This window comes from Balaenoptera physalus (genome assembly GCF_965194825.1).
Source record: "Balaenoptera physalus genome assembly, chromosome: 13".
Lineage (NCBI taxonomy): Eukaryota > Metazoa > Chordata > Mammalia > Artiodactyla > Balaenopteridae > Balaenoptera > Balaenoptera physalus.
Genome location: NC_138892.1, coordinates 26,431,972 through 26,452,978, shown reverse-complemented (window position 1 = coordinate 26,452,978; position 21,007 = coordinate 26,431,972). Strand labels below are relative to the sequence as shown.

The 21,007-nt window shown below is 42.0% G+C and overlaps 1 protein-coding gene across 6 annotated transcripts in view; it reads right to left on the bottom strand.

Moving 5' to 3' along the window:
* Nucleotides 1–21,007, bottom strand: part of TMCC3 (transmembrane and coiled-coil domain family 3) — a 310,722-nt gene that overhangs the window by 92,094 nt on the left and 197,621 nt on the right. The window contains exons 1-2 of one of the 6 annotated variants that reach the window (XM_082419007.1): nucleotides 10,973–11,882; nucleotides 6,094–6,230 (exon numbers count right to left, since the gene is read on the bottom strand). The exons of 2 other annotated variants lie outside the window; for them this stretch is intronic. In XM_082419007.1, the coding sequence (XP_082275133.1) occupies nucleotides 6,094–6,204 (111 nt within the window). In that variant the 5' untranslated portion in view covers nucleotides 6,205–6,230; nucleotides 10,973–11,882. Of the gene's footprint in view, nucleotides 1–6,093; nucleotides 6,231–10,549; nucleotides 10,778–10,972; nucleotides 11,883–21,007 lie in introns of those variants that run through there. 3 more of the 6 variants (XM_082419012.1, XM_082419008.1, XM_082419014.1) reach the window with 3 other exon arrangements.

The window sequence follows — 21,007 nt, the reverse complement described above, 5'->3', positions numbered from 1 at the left end:
TAAGAGAGCCCCCAAGATTCCTACCCACTGGTGTATACACCCTGTCAGATAACCTCTCCTTGTATATGAGCAAGACGTGTGAATATGACGGGATTTTACTCCCATAATTAGGTTACATTATATGGCAAGGGTGAAAGAATTTTGCAGATTTAATTAAGGTTCCTAATCAGTTGACTTTAGTTCATCAAAAGATGGAATAACTGAGTGGGCCTGGCCTATCAGGTAAGCCCTCTAAAAGAGCCCTTGTCTAGAGGTAATGCAGCAGAGACGCTCTCCTATTGGCCTTGAAGAAACAGTCTACCATGTTGTGGAGAGGGCCACATGGCGGGGAATAGTACGCAGCCTCCGGGGGCTGAGGGCCTCAGTCCTACAGCTGCAAGGAACTTAACTGGGTAAACAACCAGTGAGCTTGGAAAAGTATTCCAAGCCTCAGACAAGACTGTGGTCCTGGCTGACACCTTGATTTTAGGCTGATGAAACTGAGCAGAGGATGCAGGTAAGCTGGGTCTGGACTCTTGGCCCATGGAAACCGTGAGATGATAAATGGGTGTTGTTTTAAGTTGCTAGATTTGTAGTAATTTGTTATGCGACAGTAGAAAATTAACAGTCAGAAATGACAAACTGGAAAAAATGTATGTGCAAACAACCTATTTAATAAGTAAAAAACTTCTACAAATCAAATTAAGAGAGGAAAAACCCAATAGATAAATGGCCAGAATATATAAACAGGTAGTTCACAATAAAGACAAATGTTTTTTAAGTGTGTGAAAATATGATTAACACATTGTACTATAATTACATAAGATGTAACCCTTGGGAGAATCTAGGTTGGGTAGAGGGGTGGTACACGGACATTTCTGTACTATTTTTTTTGCAACTTCCTGTGGGTCTGTAATTATTTCAAAATAAAAATTTAAAAATACCATCAACCTCATTCGTATCAGGAAAAATATAAATTAAAATGAGGTACCAGTTTTCACCTACCAGATTGTTGAGGATCAACAAACTAATAATACACTGTGTGTCGGAAAGATGTGAGCTGAGGCATGTTCATACACTGACGGTTACATAAACTGTATCAGTTTCGCTCTCTGCTGCACAGGTGCGGTGTTCAATTTCACAATATCATGATTTAAAATGCACACACCCTTTGATGAACAATCCCACGTTTAAGAATTTAGCCTATTAACATATTCTTCACATGTGGGAAAAGAAGCATGCCCAAGGGCAGTCAATGAGGTGCCTATAATAATCAAAGATTGGAAGTAATACAAGTATCCTTTAATAAGTAAATGGTTAAATAAATTATGGAATACCCATATAGTGGAATCCTATACAGCAATAATAACAAGGTCGATTAATGTGCATTGATACGGATCAAGAGTAGAATACACTTTCCAGCTTCTGAAGTCCTGTACAGCATACCCACATCCACTCATTTGGTCAGTATTTACAAGCCCCAACTATGTACCAGGCTCCATGTGTGGATAAAAAGAACATAACCATCCCCATGTGAGAGGATGAAGCAAGTGCCCACAGGCAGAAAGGGGAGGCATGGGAGCCCACAAAGAAAGGAGACCAGAGCTCAAGGGCAGAGAGAGGGTGAAAGACAAAGGTCAGATGAAGAGGCTCTGGTGTCAGGGTAAGAAGCTGGGATTCTGTCCTGCTGAAGGATTTAAAGCAAGATATTGACAAGACACTATGCAAAGCATACAGTTACTCTAAAAATAAAGCAGTGTTCCAGCTAGAGAAGCTCATGATCAGGAGACCATGCGTGATTTCATGAGAGGTGTCTTAAGGTACCTCAAAACTTGAGCACTTGCGGTACGCTGAGTCACCCAGGCACACCCCTTCACCTCACGCCTGTCGATGTGGTAAGACCTACAGAGCCAGGAGGACAGCATGAAGTCCTCTTGAAACATGCCATCTTGTGGGGTGGATTCAAAGGATGTACATAAGACATTTCCCTCACTTGGAGAAATATTTACAAGTAGACGTCTCAAGTATCTAGACATGCTTTCCTTAACCACGTTCCTTTATAGCTCTTCACCCAATATTTAAGAATGGAGTCAAAGCAGCAAACTATTCAACTACATTTCTTCAACCCTCCTCTCTGTCTTCTGTGCTTTTAATGGTTGAAGCTTTCGAGCACTTTGCCTGATGCCAATGCACATCCTGAACAGCTCTTACTGAATGGGCCTCATATTTTCAGATAAATTAAAATCTATGCCAACTAGTGATTCAGTCTCAAATCGAGGCCACCTGTTCCAATTAGTGAGATTAAAATAGTACACCACTGAAGCCGAGTTCCAAGCCTTCTGGATTATGACAACATCTTTACAAAGACAGAAAAAGAGGGACTTTCGGTCCCAACATACACTTGCACACACATGAGTAAATATACCGAGGTGCTGAAGCATAGCTTTCACTAAGGGCAGACTTTATTTTTGGACAAGTGCTTACATCACATTTTCTGAGAAAGGCTGCAGCTCAAGGCATCATTTAGTTTCCTTACATTACAACAAGCCTACAGATACAGCTTAATTAGATTCAACTTTACTTCAGAAAAACACAGAGCTTAAAATTTCTTCTCCACCCACTTTCTGTCCTTGCCTGAAATTCCCAAAGAGTCCGTATCTTCTGGATGACCCATTCTTTAGCCTCAGGCCTTCCCTCTCCTCGGCTTCTCGAAGGTCATCGGAAGACTAGAAACAGAGCCTGGAACACAACTCTTGCTTTCCCAGCCTCTCCCAAGTATCCCTACCCAGACAAGACTGCCTTCAACTCAACAGGGTGCACTCTTGTTCATCCCAAAACATTCCATTATTCAAATTTTCACAATCCATGAGAAGAAAAAAAATATATTTCTAAGCATTTTCTAGGCCAATGGTCTAAAAGAACTGTTTCACAAAGGAAGGGAGACGATACATTAACACCAGTGTTTTCCTCAATGATTCTGAATCATTTTAGGACAAAAATGAAAGCGTTAAACACACAGAATCACCAGGAGCGAGTCAGTCCCTTGAAAACAGTCCTCAATCCAACACAGCTGCTTCAGTCCAGGAGAAAGTCTTGTTCTGCACTAACAGCTCCCTAACAAATCTCCGGAGTTTGCTAATCTTTTTCATCTGGTGCTGCAGGCCTCAGAGGCTCAGACAGTATTCAGCTAGAGTAGTTATATGGATACTTTAAAAATAAAATTTTAAGGAGTGAATTGATTTAGAAATATTAAGTAAATAAGGGTACAGGTGGCCCAAAGCTCTTTGTAGGAGGCGTGGGAATGAGTGAAGTTTGGGGAACTCTGCGGTAGACAAAGAATGACTCAATGTCAGAACAACAAACGCTGTGATGGGTTTCCCAACGCCACTTCTCACAGTCATTCACACAGCTGGTAGGTGGAGAAGCTGACATTCCAGCTTGACTCCAAAGTCCAGACTCCGAACCCTTCACTCCAGCCCTCAAATCTAGAACTAAACTGCGTAAGTGAGGTTGGGGATAAAAAGGAAAAAGTGGTTGAGAAAATTTTAAAAGTAAACCACTGGATGTGGTGGACGAGGGGGGCTGATTGAGGGTCTTCCCATGCATTCAGCTTGGGGGCTGGCTGTATGGGAAAAGTATTCATCAGGAATTGGGGGGGATTTGAGAGAACGAGTTAAGTCTGACACACAGACTTCAAGGTGCCTGTGGAACACCTGGGTACTCCAGGGTAAAGCCACACCTGGGTTGGGCTCTCAAGTCAGGATGTAAGACAGGAACCACACACACTTTCACTCAGGGAGGCATGTCCCTGGGGATGGGCACTGGACGTGCCGTCTCTCAAAAGGCCGATGGACCCCATCCCTGTCTTCCCCCGGGGTTGCAGCACATGACTATTTCTTTGGCTAAGAACCAGATGATGTTTTCGGTTTGTGTTTACAGGCTCTGTTATATGGAAATTATATATACCAAAGCCACTTGGTGCTGGAAGATGCCCTCAAAAGAGACTCACAAGAACGGAGAGCTTCAGAGATGACAGAAGACTGGGGTTGAATTCTAAGTGGAGTCCGTATATGATATATTCCAAGACTTCTGCATCTGGTATATGTTTTTTCCCAGTACCCTTACCCAACAGGTAGAAGGTCAGACAAAGATGAACTCACTTCTCAAAACTTTATTTTGAAAAAAAAAAATGACAATAAAAGTGACCTCAGAAAAGATAATTTTTAAAAAGTGGCAGCAGATCCAGTGCAGCTAAGTACTTTGATATATGAATTGTTACCCTTCCTCTTCACTCCAGCCCCACCAAAAGTCTGGAAATAAATTCAGAAGGATAATGGCCCAACACTTAAACCATTCAAATTCAGCCTTTTTCACCTAAAAATCACAAAATTTTAAATCTGTTCATCAATTAATTCTCTACTGAAAATAGTTAAAAATTCCCGTTTCACCCAAGTTCAATTTTGAGATGTTTATCACACGTAACTTAGCAATTAACTTGGTATTTAAAAATGTTTTAAGCAGTTTTCTTTAAAGAAATTCTCTTCTAAGAGAGAAGCTGGTATAATGGTTAGTCCTAATCAGTCTGTATTAGTTACGTAATTTCACTGGTTACAGTCTGGCTGGATGTCGCTTTTCTACTTCTGCAAGTGAAATGGTCCGGAGTTAATGTCTGAATTCTCCTTCAGTTCTAACAAGGTGAAAACTTTGAGTCTAACTTACCAACTCTCTGCCTTAAGTATGAGAAGCGCATGCCTTCAGCTCAGTGAAGTTCAAGTCCTACAGGGAGATCCTGTGAGGCCAGAATGTGACTCAATTGTCACAAGGAGGAACGACCCTCGTTGTGTACTTCAACTGCTCATCCTCCAGAGACCAAATACCAGGTAGAAGATTCCTTGACAATGTCTTTAAATCATAAGCTTATTTAACGGCCTTGAAGGTGTCCCCAACTACTGTCAAAATTCTTACATCTTAGGCATTATAAAAAGTTCATAAATCGTGCATTCTCCAAATGCTTACTGGGAACATACAACTATCTGCAAAGCACTGGCAAAGTGCTGTGTCCTAAGAATTCCGAGCGCACAATTTTAGCTGGGTACCCTGTGGAAGTTGAGCAATCCATCCCCAAGCACTCAGCAGGTTTATTAGGACTGAACTGCTCAGATGTCCCTGGTGGCACAGTGGTTAGGAGTCCACCTGCCAACACAGGGGACACGGGTCTGATTCCTGGTCCGGGAAGACCCCACATGTTGCGGAGCAACTGAGCCTGTGTGCCACAACTACTAAGCCTGCGCTCCAGGGCCCGTGTGCCCCAACTGCTGAGCCCATGTGCTGCAACTACTGAAGCCCGCGCGCCCAGAGCCCATGCTCCGCAACAAGAGAAGCCACCGCAGTGAGAAGAGTAGCCCCAGCTCGCCGCAAATAGAGAAAGCCCGCATGCAGCAATGAAGACCCAACGCAGACAAAAAAATAAAATAAAATAAAATAAGACTGAGCTGCTCTCCAATACTCAGCTTAAAAGCACAAGATTGGGAAGTGGTTAAAATGCCAGCTCTGTTATTAGATCTGGGTTCATCAAACCCTGGTTCCACCATTTCCTAATAGCCACAGGGCCTTGGACAAATTACTTAACCCATCTGGGCCTTAACTTCCTCATCCGTAAAATGGAACTATAAATAGGATATTGTGAGGATTAAGGAGGTAGTGCATTTGAAGTGCTTAATATTGTGCCTGGCGTATAGTAAGGAATTGGTACACGTTGGCTATTATCACCATTGCTGCATTCTTCTTTTCATTTACGTACTTTTTGCCTTCTTACAGAGGAATAATAACACACACACTACATTCTCCTTCAAGTAGCATCCCCCTCCCCCAAGTCATGGAAGCAGCTGGATTATGCACAGATCATGCACAACTATGATGTTCCTTTTCTGAGGAATGTAAAGTCCTCATTCTGATTCACAGTACAGTGATTCATGGTTCTCTTCTCTCTCACCAGCCCCCTCTCTGCTGAAAACATGAAAACACAGTTAAGAAACAGCAGGGCTGAAAGCTACAGCCTCTCCTAAGTTAAGACTTGGGCAATATCCACCTAGAAAGATAAAGCTGATTTCTGACCTTAAGAGCAGCCCTGGAAATCCAGGCGGTGGATCTGAAGCAAAGAAGTCCTGTGATCCAACTTGGTAGCAGCTGTTTTGGTGGTCTACAGTGGATGTGACAAGCAAGCATGCTGGTGGATCGCAGCACGCTCCAATCTAAAGGGAGAACCGGTGAGACTGCAGCAAAGCATCGCTCAAAAAACACGCACTGCATCAATCATTCATGCTGCACTTAAGAAAATTCTGACTTGGACATTCATCTATTCACCGTCCCTTTAATTAACTCTTTAGAATAAAACAAATCACTGATTAAAAGTGTACTCACACACCACTTACTCAGTTTACCATTTCACCGGGTCAGTGTCACCTACAACAGAAGTCAGTTTCCACTCACTCTGGTTCCTGCCCAGGGAGTAAGCATGAGATCATCAACTTACTACATCACTGCCCAACCATTTCCATGGTGAGAAGGGATCTGACATCCTTTTCTTCCTGATTACCTCTGGCCATTACTCATCGTGCAATTCTGGATCTATTTCCAAACCTCAGAATGTATAAAGATGTACTACAGGTGGCAACCATGCCCAACACAGGTTTTACTTCAGATGCTAGAGACTACTTACTATCATCACTTCTTCCTGTAAAACAGAAGGGTATTTCCTGGGGCCACAAGTATAAATAAGATACACTCACCGGATATTAAGTTTCCAGAGGGGCGAGACTGTTTCATTCACCCTTATATTCCTGATGCCTGCAGCTAGCACAGAGAAGGTGCTCACAAATATTTGCTGAATGAAACTTCTTGCTCTCAAAGTGCCAGTGTCTATAGTTTATAAACACGTAAACAATCAACTGATGAGGAACGTGCAATGGAGGGAGGCACCAAATGCTAAAAGTGCCAGAAAAGTCTCTATATTATTCACAAAATTAAAGTCTTTCCATTTCCAAGCTTATGAATATGTCTTATATAGTAATAACAAAAACTGGCCACTATCTATTGAGTTCTCACTGTGGACCTGACATTTTTAGACATTACTCATTTATTACTCACAACACCTCTATGGTGTGGAAGAGGAAACTAAGACTTAGGATGACAATAAGGTCCAAGGTGACATGGTTAGGAAGCAGCAGTACTAGCACAGAGCCTGTCTTCTGCGGGCTAGCCCAATGAAAGTGGTTCTGTAGACAGAACAGTCTGGTCCTTGCAGGCTAGATGGAACAGAAGTTGATGACATCAGAGACCAAAGAGGAAGCTAACGTACCAGTTATCTCTTCCTGAGGTCTTAAGTGGCTAAACTAAGGTGGGATGGCTGGGGAACATGGAAGGAACCGATTCCAGAGAAATGTCAAAGATCCAGTGGCATGGCTGACAGACTAGAGATGGGGGGAAGGCAGGCACTCAGGACAACTAGCAGTTCTGATTAGTGGTATCAACAGAGCAAGAAAAAAAAAATTATCCACCTTACATATATGGAGAAAAACAGCTAATACTTGAGTATTAATGGCTTAAAACCATTGTTTTTACAAATTCTCTTATTGAAGACTCATAATCACTCCCAAAAGTAGGGATTATCATCACCTTTTATAGATGGGGAACTGGAGGCTCAGAAAGGTGAGACCCTGCCCCAGCAGTCACCCAGCTGGGACGTGTGAAGAGCCAGAATACGACCCAAGTCTTCTGCTCCCAGAGCCACAGCTGTTCACCACTATACCCAAGTGGCTGAAGATGGTATTTTAGGACATTTAAAATTAGGACTAACAAAAATTTGATTCAGATATAACTGATTAATAAAAACCAGTTGCTGTCTAGAAAGAAGACTGCCTATATTCTTAAAAAGATAATAGGGGACTTCCCTGGTAGTCCAGTGGCTAAGACTCCATGCTCCCAAAGCAGGGGGCCTGGGTTTGATCCCTGGTCAGGGAACTAGATCCCACATGCCGCAACAAAGAGTTCGCATGCCGCAACTAAAGATCCTGTGTGCAGCAACTAAGACCCAGCGCAGCCAAATAAATAAATAAATAAATATTTTAAAAATATAAATAAATAAAAAGATAATAGGCTTTAACTATCTAGGGCATAAAAAAAAGCAGGAATCTAATTACAGATGCTCTTTATTTTAAAGCAGAGGGATATTACGTGCATTGAGTTTTAACATGTACCATTTCTGAGTTTTACCCAGATGAAGTTTAAAAATGTGAATGATCCTGACTTGTCAGCTTAGAGACAATCACAGAATTCATCAGTTATATTAAATTTTCACTGAGGGGGGAAAAATTTAGGTTAATCCACCTGGCTGTAAAAATAGACTTGTACACTGTTAAAATAGTACACTGCCTCATTATTATTCCAGTCTCAAAGGCTTAAACAAGCTCAGAAAGAGAGATGAGTATGTTCCCTGTTTTCTCAACAAAGTATCAATTTTTTTTCTTTTTTTTTTTTTTCAAAGTATCAATTTTGAACTCAAAAAATAACCATTTGGTAACCAAGAACTTGATCTCATAGCGTCTTAGCCCCTGCCTGGGAGGAATCTGCATATCTCCGAAAGTTAATCAGCTCTTCACATGCACCTCCAGTTCTCATTATAGTGTTTTTAGGGGAGCTCACTTACCAAAGGAGTCCACAAAAAAGTTCTTTTAAAATCCTGTACTAGATGGTTTATTGCTAAGTCGAGAAGGTGACATCAAGAAATTAAACCTTAGTGCCACTTGATGTTTTCCCTCGGCATTATATACATTCTGAGTGTAAAGAAAATAAATCTTTAGAGCTACATCTAAGTGAGTTCCACAAAACAGGAATTAGAATCGTCTAATGGGCTACCTTCTGCACAGGAAAATTACTGCTGCCTTTCCTTCATTACAGCAGACTTATTGCTGCCTTCAGGACAGACCAAAATTACATCCCACTTGAGAAAGGCTCTTAGGAGTTTTCAAAAAGGCCACTCATTCTTTCTATTCCCCACTGTCTCAACAATAAAAACCCTAAAAGCAGACAGTCAAGAAGTTTAAACAGGGATCTCAGCGTCATCAGTGCTGTAGAACTTGTGACCACGGTCCACTGAAGCTCTAGCCTTCTTTGATTCAATTGCTTCCAGTCCTCACCAGATTTCATTTGCCCGATAAGCTAATTTAGAATATTCAGTACATACAATGTCTAACTCAGTTTTAATACGTGGTCTATATAAAAACCGGGTATCTCCATGCTAACAAAACGATGTAGTAGTTTGACACTGTCAGTAGAATTTTAAACAAAATAAGAAACCCCCTTCACATAAGGTTGCGGTCCTTTAACAGAAAAAATGGGTGTGGAAATGGAACAATGGCAGATACAAGAGAGATAAAGTCTTCAGCTGACTTACACATCTGCTTTGCCACTTTCCATCTCAGTAGTAAAAAGAGTGAGTTTTGGAAAGTTCCGTGAGTTTTGCCAAATTGCTTAAATGGGCTCAGTGAGCCATCCATCCCTCATAGATTACTAATCCTGTTGTTTACGCGAAGATCATCACAGTTGTGACAAGAGAAACCCAGCTTCCACATTTTTTTTCAAATCTGAAATTTCTTCTGTCAGCTACAACATTATGGGCCAGCCCTCCCAATTACAAACGCATTAGAAAAAGATCTTCACCTTTCTTCGCATTTAACACTGTATTCACCAGCAGCCATCCCTCCGAAAACTTTTAACTGTAGGTAACCAAAGATCTTTTATCAATGTTTTCTTCCAAATGGAGTTTCTAGTTATTTTCATGACAAACTGTTATGGAACTTTTAAAGAAAGTGCCAAAAATTAAGAGAATTCTTTGGGGGGAGGGGAGAGCGAACTGGATGCAGGAGGTAAGTATTATTCCACTAAATATATTTAATCCGAAAAAAGTTAAATCATTCTGTTAAATTGATTAACCGATGCGAGCACGACCCTACCTCCGTGAACTTGATGCAGGGAGGCTGGCACTCAAAGGCTAAGATCGGACAAGTGAGCGGTTAGAGCAAAGAACACCTCCAGGTATCCCCCGCCCGAACAAATGCCAGGGTGGAGGGTGCTGTTCTAAATGGCACTTCAATCAGCCAAGGGGAGAGCGAAGTGTTGAGCCTGGACGATTAAACCCCTCAGGAGCGCAAAGGTATCCCCGAGGGACCAGCGCTCAGGCTGAGGCCTCCCTCTACGTTCAAGCACTTTACGGCTCGTCTCCGCTGCATACTCTGAAAAGCTATTTTCGCCCACAGCCAAAATCAGCAACAGCAAATTACACTGCAAACAATGGAGAGGGCGCCGGCTCCACACGGCTAAAAACTCTGAAGAGGCAGCGCGCAGAATGACTTTTCACTGGGGCAGAGCCGGGAGGAGCGGCCGCGGGAAACCTGGAAGCTGGTCCGCCGCCCCTCCGCGCTCCGGCCGCGCGCAGCGCGCGGGCTCCGGCCACCAGCCCCGAGCCCGAAATCCCCGACGTCTGCGGAGATGCGGCGGCAGCACCGGAGCTTACAAAGAGGGAAGGAGGCCGTCCTCCGCGAACACGGTGCCGCCGATGGCGGGATCCCCTCGCGTCTCGCACCGCGCGGCGGGCGCTCCCTGGCAGAGAGGGCGGCGGAGCGCCGGCCGTCGGGGAGACCCGGGCGCGCTGGGACCGACGAGTGGAGGAGGGCGGAGGGCGGTGCTTTGCGCCGCTCCCGCCCGGGAGGGGGACCTGGGGTCTCGGAACCGCGGGCCGGGCTCCCACTCCCCACTTCCCACTTCCCAACCCCGTCAGCTAGAACTGTGCGGGGAAGCCTGGACTCGGGGCCGCCGGGAAGAGAGGGAGGGAGGCGGCGAAACGCGCAGGGCGACGTCGTTCCCGCGGGAGCCCAAGCCCACCCGGCCTCGCCCCTCGGCCGGGTGCCCCCACCGCCACTCCGCGCGCGCCTCTCACCCGGCTCTTGCAGCGGTGCCGGCCCGGGTCGGAGTAGGTCCGGTCCACGGTGAGCGCCGTGTCGCTGCCCGGCATCTCGGCGCTCGCGCCGGGAACTTTCCCGGGGCCCCGTGCCGCCGCGCCGCGAGCTGCGGGCCGTGCTGGGGCTCGCCGGCGGGGAGCCTCGGCCAGGGGGCGGCGCGGGCTGCCGCAGATGCTACCGACACCCCGCGGCCGCCCTACGCCGCCACCGCCGCCGCCGCCGCCGCCTTGGGGTGGGGGGGGAAGGCGGGGCAGGGACGCGAGTCTCCTCCCCCTTCCCCTCTCCGCCCCTCCCCCTGCGCGCCCCGCCCGCACGAGACCACTCTCCAGGTGCGGCTGCTCTGCCTCCCTCCCTTGCTGAAACTTGATTCCACCCCCTCCCACACTGCCCTTTTTCCTCAAGAGATGAGCGACATCTCCACTACTTGTTGACTTAATCTGTATGTTTATGATAAAAGATGGATTTTTGGCAAGATGTTGTGAGGCTTGCCTTAAATGCTTCCTTTTGTGTTACTCTTATTCAACATGCACTTACGGGACATCTTCTATGTGCCAGGCCCTGGAGTAGGGACCAGAGTTGTTTTTTTCGGTTTTTGGGGGTTTTTTTAAGCTCATATTTTTCTTCTTCTGATTCCACTGAGCAAAAAATACACTTCCCCCTAAACAACGATCTGTGATGTTGTGTATTTTAATTTTGCATGTCTGGCTCACCTTTATGTTGGAAGCTACTTAAAAGTCAAGACATATCTTTTCATTTTAGTATTCCCTATTTCCAGGGAAGAGTCCCTGCCCACAAGAAATATGGCGTCTAGAAGAGACATTCAGAACACCTGGTCTGGTTATGAAGGGTGTACTAGTGGGAGACTGAGTTGAAATATTGAAAGTGCAGTGCATGTGACCAGCCTAGAAGGAAGGAGGGATGTGCTCCTCCCTTCAATGGGTTGAGCTGGGAGGGAAGTGCAGGCAGAAGAAAAATACTGAGCATAAAAACAAGGGTACATTTGGAAAACCTCAAGTCATCAGTTTAGGGAGTCTCTTCAGGAACAGAAAGACATGATGGAAAAAGTAGGTGGACACCATGTGGTGCAGGGCTCTACTTTCAAGGCTAAGAAGTTCAACCCTATTCTTGGGTATTGGGCAGCTGCTAGAGGTTTCTGAATGGGGACATGACAATATCAGGATGGAAATTTAAGAAGAGGAAATACCTGATAGCTGTGTGAAGCACTGATTAAAGATGGGTAAGGGACACTGGTTAGAAGGCCACTGCAAAAATTGAGAACAACCTCAATGTCCTTCAGAAGGAGACTAAGTATCAATAAATTATGATACAGGCATCCAGTGGAGTGTTAAGTACCTGTAATAGAATGGCAGCTCTCCATGTATAGCTACAGAAATATCTCTAACATACACAGTTAAGTGAAAAAAGCAATGTGCAGAATAATATATGTGGTATTCCACCTTTTATATAAAAACAATATATGTATATGCTTAAATATGCACAGCATATTTCTGGGAGGATTAACATAAAACTAGGGAAACAGACAAGAAACTGACGGAAGGAGAGAAGAACTAGGTAGCTAAAAGGAGGGTTGGGGATTTATTTCTCACTGTATATGTTTTTTAAACTTGAATGCTTGAACTGTGTGCATATATTAACCATTCAAAAAGTAAAATAACAAAATATATTTTTAAATAAAAAGCATAAACTTATCAAAACTTAAGAAGAAATAGAAAAGCCCATACAGTCCTAAAACCGTTCAAAAAATTAAATCAACACTTTAAAATACTCCCCCCACCCCCCACCGTATATGATACAACTGCACCAGGCCCAGGGAGTTTTTCAGGTAAGTTACTCCAAAGCAGAGAAGAGAGATATGAAATGTGAGTGCGTGTGTGTGATTTTAGCTAGGGTGGCCAGGGAAGGCCTCCATGATAAGGTGACATCTGAGCAGAGACTTGGGAAAAAGACAGCCAGCCATGTAGATATCTGAACACTGCAGAAAGAAGGAACAGCAAGTACAAAGGCCCTGAAGCAGGAACATTTGGGAGTGCTCAAGAAAGAGCAAGGAGGCTAGTGTTCCCTGGAACAACAGTAGATGAAATCAGAGACATTTCAAAGGACTAGATCACATAAGGCCATTTAGGCCATTTTAAGAACTCTGAGTTGAATTCTGAGGAAAATGGGAAGATTTGGAAATTTTTAAGCAAAGGAATGGAGTGATGTGCTCTGCCTTTTCACTTGGGAAAAAAAAAAAATTGATCCCTACTTCAAGGCATACACAAAAAATCAATGCCAGATAGATTAAAGACCTAAAGGAGAAAACACAATTTTTAAAACTGCCAGAAGAAAATGGAAGAATATCATTATGATCTCAAGTCATAAAAAGCAGTTCACAAAAAAGCATAAACCATAAAGATTCAACGACACTAAAGTTTTAAAACTTCTGCTTATGAAAAGAAATAATAATAAAGTGAAAAGATAAGCCACAAACAAAACTTGAGCTAAGAAAATCAAATGGATGAATTTCACCAACAATACTGAGAAACAAAAAAAGCAAGCCACATAAAATTACCTGTTGTGAGATTCTATTCAGATAAAGTTAAAATATTAAGAATAAATGACATTTTTTAGGAGACCAAAGATATATAAACTATTAAGAAATGTAAGAGCATCATATACACAAATTTCAGGACAGTATTTACCTCTGGTGGGGGGGATAAAGAAGGATACAGTAGGAGAGGAATACAAGATTATAAATAATGCCATATTTAATGAATGGCTATTTTTTTGAATATTATTTTATTTTATTTTATTTATTTATTTTTTATTTTTCGGCCACACGGCGCAGCATGTGGGATCTTAGTTCCCCGACCAGGGATGGAACCCGGGCCCTCTGCATTGGAAGTGTGGAGTCTTAACCACTGGACCACCAGGGAATTCCCTAATGAAAGACTATTGGTATACTGGCTATGTATTCATTCCTACACACATACACAATATTTCATAGTAATTTAAAATTTTAAAGACAACAAAGACTCAAAGGACACATGCAATGATGGTATTCTTAATCCTGGATTTAAGTCACCAGTGGTGGTATCATCTCAAATACACAAATGTAATAGCACTTTTACAAGTATAAATTTTGATACAAAGGCAAGACAGTCTGTTATTATTAAGTCTTTATGTCAGTTTAATCTTATAAAGATCCATTCTGAGATCTATAAGAGTCTATCTCTGGGTTCCCCTCCCCCATTTGCCTGATACCTCATTTATTCCAGGTACTTAGGACTATAGAAATTATATTGCTCAAGTGTATGTGTGTACATGTGTGTGTGTGTAACTGTGTCTGTGTGTAACTTTAGAGAGGGCAGACCTAAGTAAGGTCCATGACAAATCAAGGTTGGGCATTGGTTGGTGTGACAACAGTCATCTACTTTCCATTTCTATTACTGTCTTGGGATTGCTTAGAAGAACTCCATTCTGGAAATGCTGACCCTCCATGAAAAGGATGAATTAAAATTTTATTAGGCTCACTTCAATTTTAACTAACAGAGGATGTTCTTTTTTAGATCATTTAGATCTATTTCATAAGCTAGTTGCCCAAAAGCTTCTCTACTGGGCACTCATACAAAATAATGTTTTTAAAACCCCAAATTAAATAGCACAAGAGCAAGCTCCGCAGAAAAGAAAGAAAACAAGCAGTGCTGATCACCATTTGGCTCTCCTATTTGGAATTAGGACCCACAGGGAAAAGAGACCATGCACCTTCTTTTGGAGGCAATGCCCAGGATTTTGTCAGACCCATAGAGAGAGAGACAGAGAGACAGAGACAGACAGAACACTTAAATTCTTCAATGTAAGAAATTGTCTGTGCCTCTGATAATAACCTCCAAAACCCTCTCTGAAAAAAGTAATTTTAAAAAAAATCACAATTTTTAAGTAGCGAATGCAGTCAGAACAATAAGGAAGACAAAAGTACAAAATCTAGGGTGTGAAATAAGAATTTACTTCCAAAGTGTAAGTGGCACAATAAGGCAGCACATGCTAAGCACAAAAGAATTGGAACAGGTCTTTTGAGCTGTAATAGTTTAAAGTTTGGAATGATGAGAAAAGGCTTCATAAAAGAGGTAGGGCGTTTCTGGGAACTTGGCCTCAGCTACCGTGGTGGGAAGCGGGCTGAGGATGGCCAGGGGCCTGGAGACCAGCTTGCAGACAATCTCAGACCTGGAGAGGCCAGGCTCGACAGGCATCTGTCCAGGTGCCCAGGCTTCAGTGGCCGCAATGCTGCCAGCAGCGCAGGGCTGGGTGGGCGAGAGCCAGGAATGCGCCGCAGGCGGCCCAGGGCCCTGAGGCTCAGAGAGGACCTTCAAGATTGTGGAGGAGTAAGACGTGGAGATCTCCTTCCTCCCCACAAATACATCAAAAATACATCTACAGGTGGATCAACTCCTGCAGAACACCTACTGAATGCTGGCAGAGGACCTCAGACTTCCCAAAAGGCAAAAAACTCCCCACGTACCTGGCCGTGTGGCTGACAAGGTCTTGGGGCTCCGGCCAGGTGTCAGGCCTGAGCGTCTCAGGTGGGAGAGCCGAGTTCAGGACATTGGACCACCAGAGACCTCCTGGCCCCACATAATATCAACCGGCGAGAGATCTCCCACAGATCTCCGTCTCAACGCTAAGACCCAGCTCCACTCAACAACCAGCAAGCTCCAGTGCTGGATACCCCATGGTAAACAACTACCAAGACAGGAACACAACCCCACCCATTAGCAGAGAGGCTGCCTAAAATCATAATAAGGTCACAGACGCCCCAAAACACACCACCGGACGTGGACCTGCCCACCAGAAAGACAAGAACCAGCCTCATTCACCAGAACACAGGCACCAGTCCCCTCCACCAGGAAGCCTACACAACCCACTGAACCAACCTTACCCACTGGGGGCAGACACCAAAAACAATGGGAACTACGAACCTGCAGCCTGCGAAAAGGAGACCCCAAACACAGTAAGTTAAGCAAAATGAGAAGACAGAGAAATACCCAGCAGATGAAACAGCAAGGTAAAAACCCACCAGACCAAACAAATGAAGAGGAAATAGGCAGTCTACCTGAAAAAGAATTCAGAGTAATGATAGTAAAGATGATTCCAAAATCTTGGAAATAGAATGGAGAAAATACAAGAAACGTTTAACAAGGACCTAGAAGAACTGAAGAGCAAGCAAACAATGATGAACAACACAATAAATGAAATTAAAAATTCTCTAGAAAGAATCAATAGCAGAATAACTGAGGCAGAAGAACGGATAAGTAACCTGGAAGATAAAAGAGTGGAAATAACTACTGCAGAGCAGAACAAAGAAAAAAGAATGAAAAGAATTGAGGACAGTCTCAGAGACTTCTGGGACAACATTAAACGCACCAGCATTCGAATTATAGGGGTCCCAGAAGAAGAAGAGAAAAAGAAAGGGGCTGAGAAAATATCTTAAGAGATTATACTTGAAAATTTCCCTAAAATGGGAAAGGAAAGAGTCAATAAAGTCCAGGAAGCACAGAGAGTCCCATACAGGATAAATGCAAGGAGAAACACGCCGAGACACATAAAATCAAACTATCAAAAATTAAATACAAAAAAAAATCTTAAAAGCAGCAAAGAAAAAGCAACAAATAACATTTAAGGGAATCCCCATAAGGTTAACAGCTGATCTTTCAGCAGAAACTCTGCAAGCCAGAAGGGACTGGCAGGACATATTTCAAGTGATGAAAGAGAAAAACCTACAACCAAGATTACTGTACCCAGCAAGGATCTCATTCAGATTCGATGGAGAAATTAAAATGTTTACAGACAAGCAAAAGCTAAGAGAATTCAGCAACACCAAACCAGCTTTACTACAAATGCTAAAGGAACTTCTCTAGGCATGAAACACAAGAGAAGGAAAAAACCTACAATAACAAACCCAAAACAATTAAGAAAATGGTAATAGGAACATACATATCGATAATTACCTTAAATGTAAATGGATTAAATGCTCCAACCAAAAGACACAGACTGGCTGAATGGATACAAAAACAAGACCCATGTATATGCTGTCTACAAGAGACCCACTTCAGACCTAGGGACACATACAGACTGAAAGTGATATTCCATGCAAAAGGAAATCAAAAGAAAGCTGCAGGAGCAATTCTCATATCAGACAAAATAGACTTTAAAATAAAGACTATTACAAGAGGCAAAGAAGGACACTACATAATGATGAAGGGATGATGGATGATCTTGGATGATGAAGGGATCAATCCAAGAAGAAGATATAACAATTGAAAATATTTCTGCACCCAACATAGGAACACCTCAATACATAAGGCAAAATGCTAACAGCCATAAAAGGGGAAATTGACAGTAACACAATCATAGTAGGGGATTTTAACACCCCACTTTCACCAATGGACAGATCATCCAAAATGAAAATAAATAAGGAAACACAAGCTTTAAATGACAAATTGAACAAGATGGACTTAATGGATATTTAAAGGACATTCCATCCAAAAACAAAGGAATACACTTTCTTCTCAACTGCTCATGGAACATTCTCCAGGATAGATCATATCTTGCATCACAAATCAAGCCTTGGTAAATTTAAGAAAATTGAAATCGTATCAAGTATCTTTTCCAACCACAACACTATGAGACTAGATATCAATTACAGGAAAAAAACTGTAAAAAATACAAACACATGGAGGCTAAATAATACACTACTAAATAACCAAGAGATCACTGAATAAATCAAAGAGGAAATAAAAGAATACCTAGAAACAAATGACAATGAAAACATGACAACCCAAAACCTATGGGATGCAGCAAAAGCAGTTCTAACAGGGAAGTTTAGAGCAATACAATCCTACCTCAAGAAACAAGAAACATCTCAAATAAACAACCTAACCTTACACCTAAAGCAATTAGGAAAGAAGAACAAAAAAGACCCCAAAGTTAGCAGAAGGAAAGAAATCATCATAAAGATCAGAAATGAAAAAGAAATGAAGGAAACAATAGCAAAGATTAATAAAACTAAAAGCTGGTTCTTTGAGAAGATAAACAAAATCGATAAACCATTAGCCAGACTCATCAAGAAAAAAAAGGAGAAGACTCAGATCAAGAGAATTAGAAATGAAAAAGGAGAGGTAACAGCTGACACTGCAGAAATACAAAGGATCATGAGAGATTACTACAAGCAACCATATACCAATAAAATGGAAAACCTGGAAGAAATGGACAAATTCTTAGAAAAGCACAACCTTCTGAGACAGAACCAGGAAGAAATAGAAAATATAAACATAACAATCACAAGCACTGAAATTGAAACTGTGATTAAAAATCTTCCAACAAACAAAAGCCCAGGACCAGATGGCTTCACAGGCGAATTCTATCAAACATTTAGAGAAGAGCTAACACCTATCTTTCTCAAACTCTTCCAAAATGTAGCAGAGGGAGGAACACTCCCAAACTCATTCTATGAGGCCACCATCACCCTGATACCAAAACCAGACAAAGATATCACAAAAAAAGAAAACTACGGGCTAATATCACTGATGAACATAGATGCAAAAATCCTCAACAAAATACTAGCAAACAGAATCCAACAGCACATTAAAAGGATCATACACCGTGATCAAGTGGGATTTATCCCAGTAATGCAAGGATTCTTCAATATACGTAAATCAATCAATGTGATACACCATATTCACAAATTGAAGGATAAAAACCATATGATAATCTCAATAGATGCAGAAAAATCTTCTGACAAAATTCAACACCAATTTATGATAAAAACCCTCCAGAAAGTAGGCACACAGGGAACCTCCCTCAACATAATAAAGGCCATATATGACAAACCCACAGCCAACATCGTTCTCAATGGTGAAAAACTGAAAGCATTTCCTCTAAGATCAGGAACAAGATAAGACTGCCCACTCTCACCGCTATTATTCAACATAGTTTTGGAAGTTTTAGCCACAGCAATCAGAGAAGAAAAAGAAATAAAAGGAATCCAAACTGGAAAAGAAGAAGTAAAACTGTCACTGTTTGCAGATGACATGACACTATACATAGAGAATCCTAAAGATGTTACCAGAAAACTACTAGAGCTAATCAATGAATTTGGTAAAGTAGCAGGATAGAAAATTAATGCACAGAAATCTCTTGCATTCTTATACACTAATGATGAAAATTCTGAAAGAGAAATGAAGGAAACACTCCCATTTACCATTGTAACAAAAAGATAAAATACCTAAGAATAAACCTACCTAAGGAGACAAAAGACCTGTATGCAGAAAACTATAAGACACTGATGAATGAAATTAAAGATGATACAAACAGATGGAGAGATACACCATGTTCTTGGATTGGAAGAATCAATACTGTGAAAATGACTATACTACCTCAAGCAATCTTCAGATTCAATGCAATCCCTATCAAACTACCAATGGCATTTTTCAGAGAACTAGAACAAAAAATTTCACACTTTGTATGGAAACACAAAGACCTGGAATAGCCAAAGCAATCTTGAGAAAGAAAAACAGAGCTGGAGGAATGAGGCTCCCAGACTTCAGACTATACTACAAAGCTACAGTAATCAAGACAGTATGGTACTGGCACAAAAACAGAAATATAGATCAATGGAACAGGATAGAAAGCCCAGAGATAAACCCATGCATATATGGTCACCTTATCTTTGATAAAGGAGGCAAGAATATACAATGGAGAAAAGGCAGCCTCTCCAATAAGTGGTGCTGGGAAAACTGGACAGCTACATGTAAAAGAATGAAATTAGAACACTCCCTGACACCATACACAAAAATAAACTCAAAATGGATTAAAGACCTAAATGTAAGGGCAGACACTATAAAACTCTTAGAGGAAAACACTTTGGCAGAACACTCTATGATATAAATCACAGCAAGATCCTTTCTGACACACCTCCTACAGAAATGGAAATAAAAATAAACAAATGGGACCTAGTGAAGCTTAAAAGCTTTTGCACAGCAAAGGACACCATAAACAAGATGAAAAGACAACCCTCAGAATGGGAGAAAATATTTGCAAATGAAGCAACTGACAAAGGATTAATCTCCAAAATATACAAGCAGCTCATGCAGCTCAATATCAAAATCAAACAAGCCAATCCAAAAATGGGCAGAAGACCTAAATAGACATTTCTCCAAAGAAGATATACAAATTGCCAACAAACACATGAAAGGATGCTCAACATCACTAATCATTAGAGAAATGCAAATCAAAACTACAATGAGGTATCACCTCACACCAGTCAGAATGGCCATCATCAAAAAATCTACAAACCATAAATGCTGGAGAGGGTGTGGAGAAAAGGGAACCCTCTTTCACTGTTGATGGGAATGTAAATTGATACAGCCACTATGGAAAACAGTACGGAGATTCCTTAGAAAACTAAAAATAGAACTACCATACGACCCAGGAATCCCACTATTGGGCATATACCCTGTGAAAACCATAATTCAAAAAAAGTCATGTACCACAATGCTCACTGCAGCACTATTTACAATAGCCAGGAAATGGAAGCAACCTAAGTGTCCATCAACAGATGAATGGATAAAGGAGATGTGGCACATATATACAATGGAATATTACTCAGCCATAAAAAGAAACGAAATTGAGTTATTTGTAGTGAGGTGGATGGACCTAGAGCCTGTCATACAGAGTGAAGTAAGTCAGAAAGAGAAAAACAAATACCGTTTGCTAACACATATATATGGACTCTAAAAAAAGAAAATGGTTCTGAAGAACCTACAGGCAGGACAGGAATAAAGACATAGACGTAGAGAATGGACTCGAGGACATGGGGAGGGGGAAGGGTAAACTGGGACGAAGTGAGAGAGTGGCATGGACATATATACACTACCAAATGTAAAACAGATAGCTAGTGGGAAGCAGCCACATAGCACAGGGAGATCAGCTCAGTACTTTGTGACCACCTAGAGGGG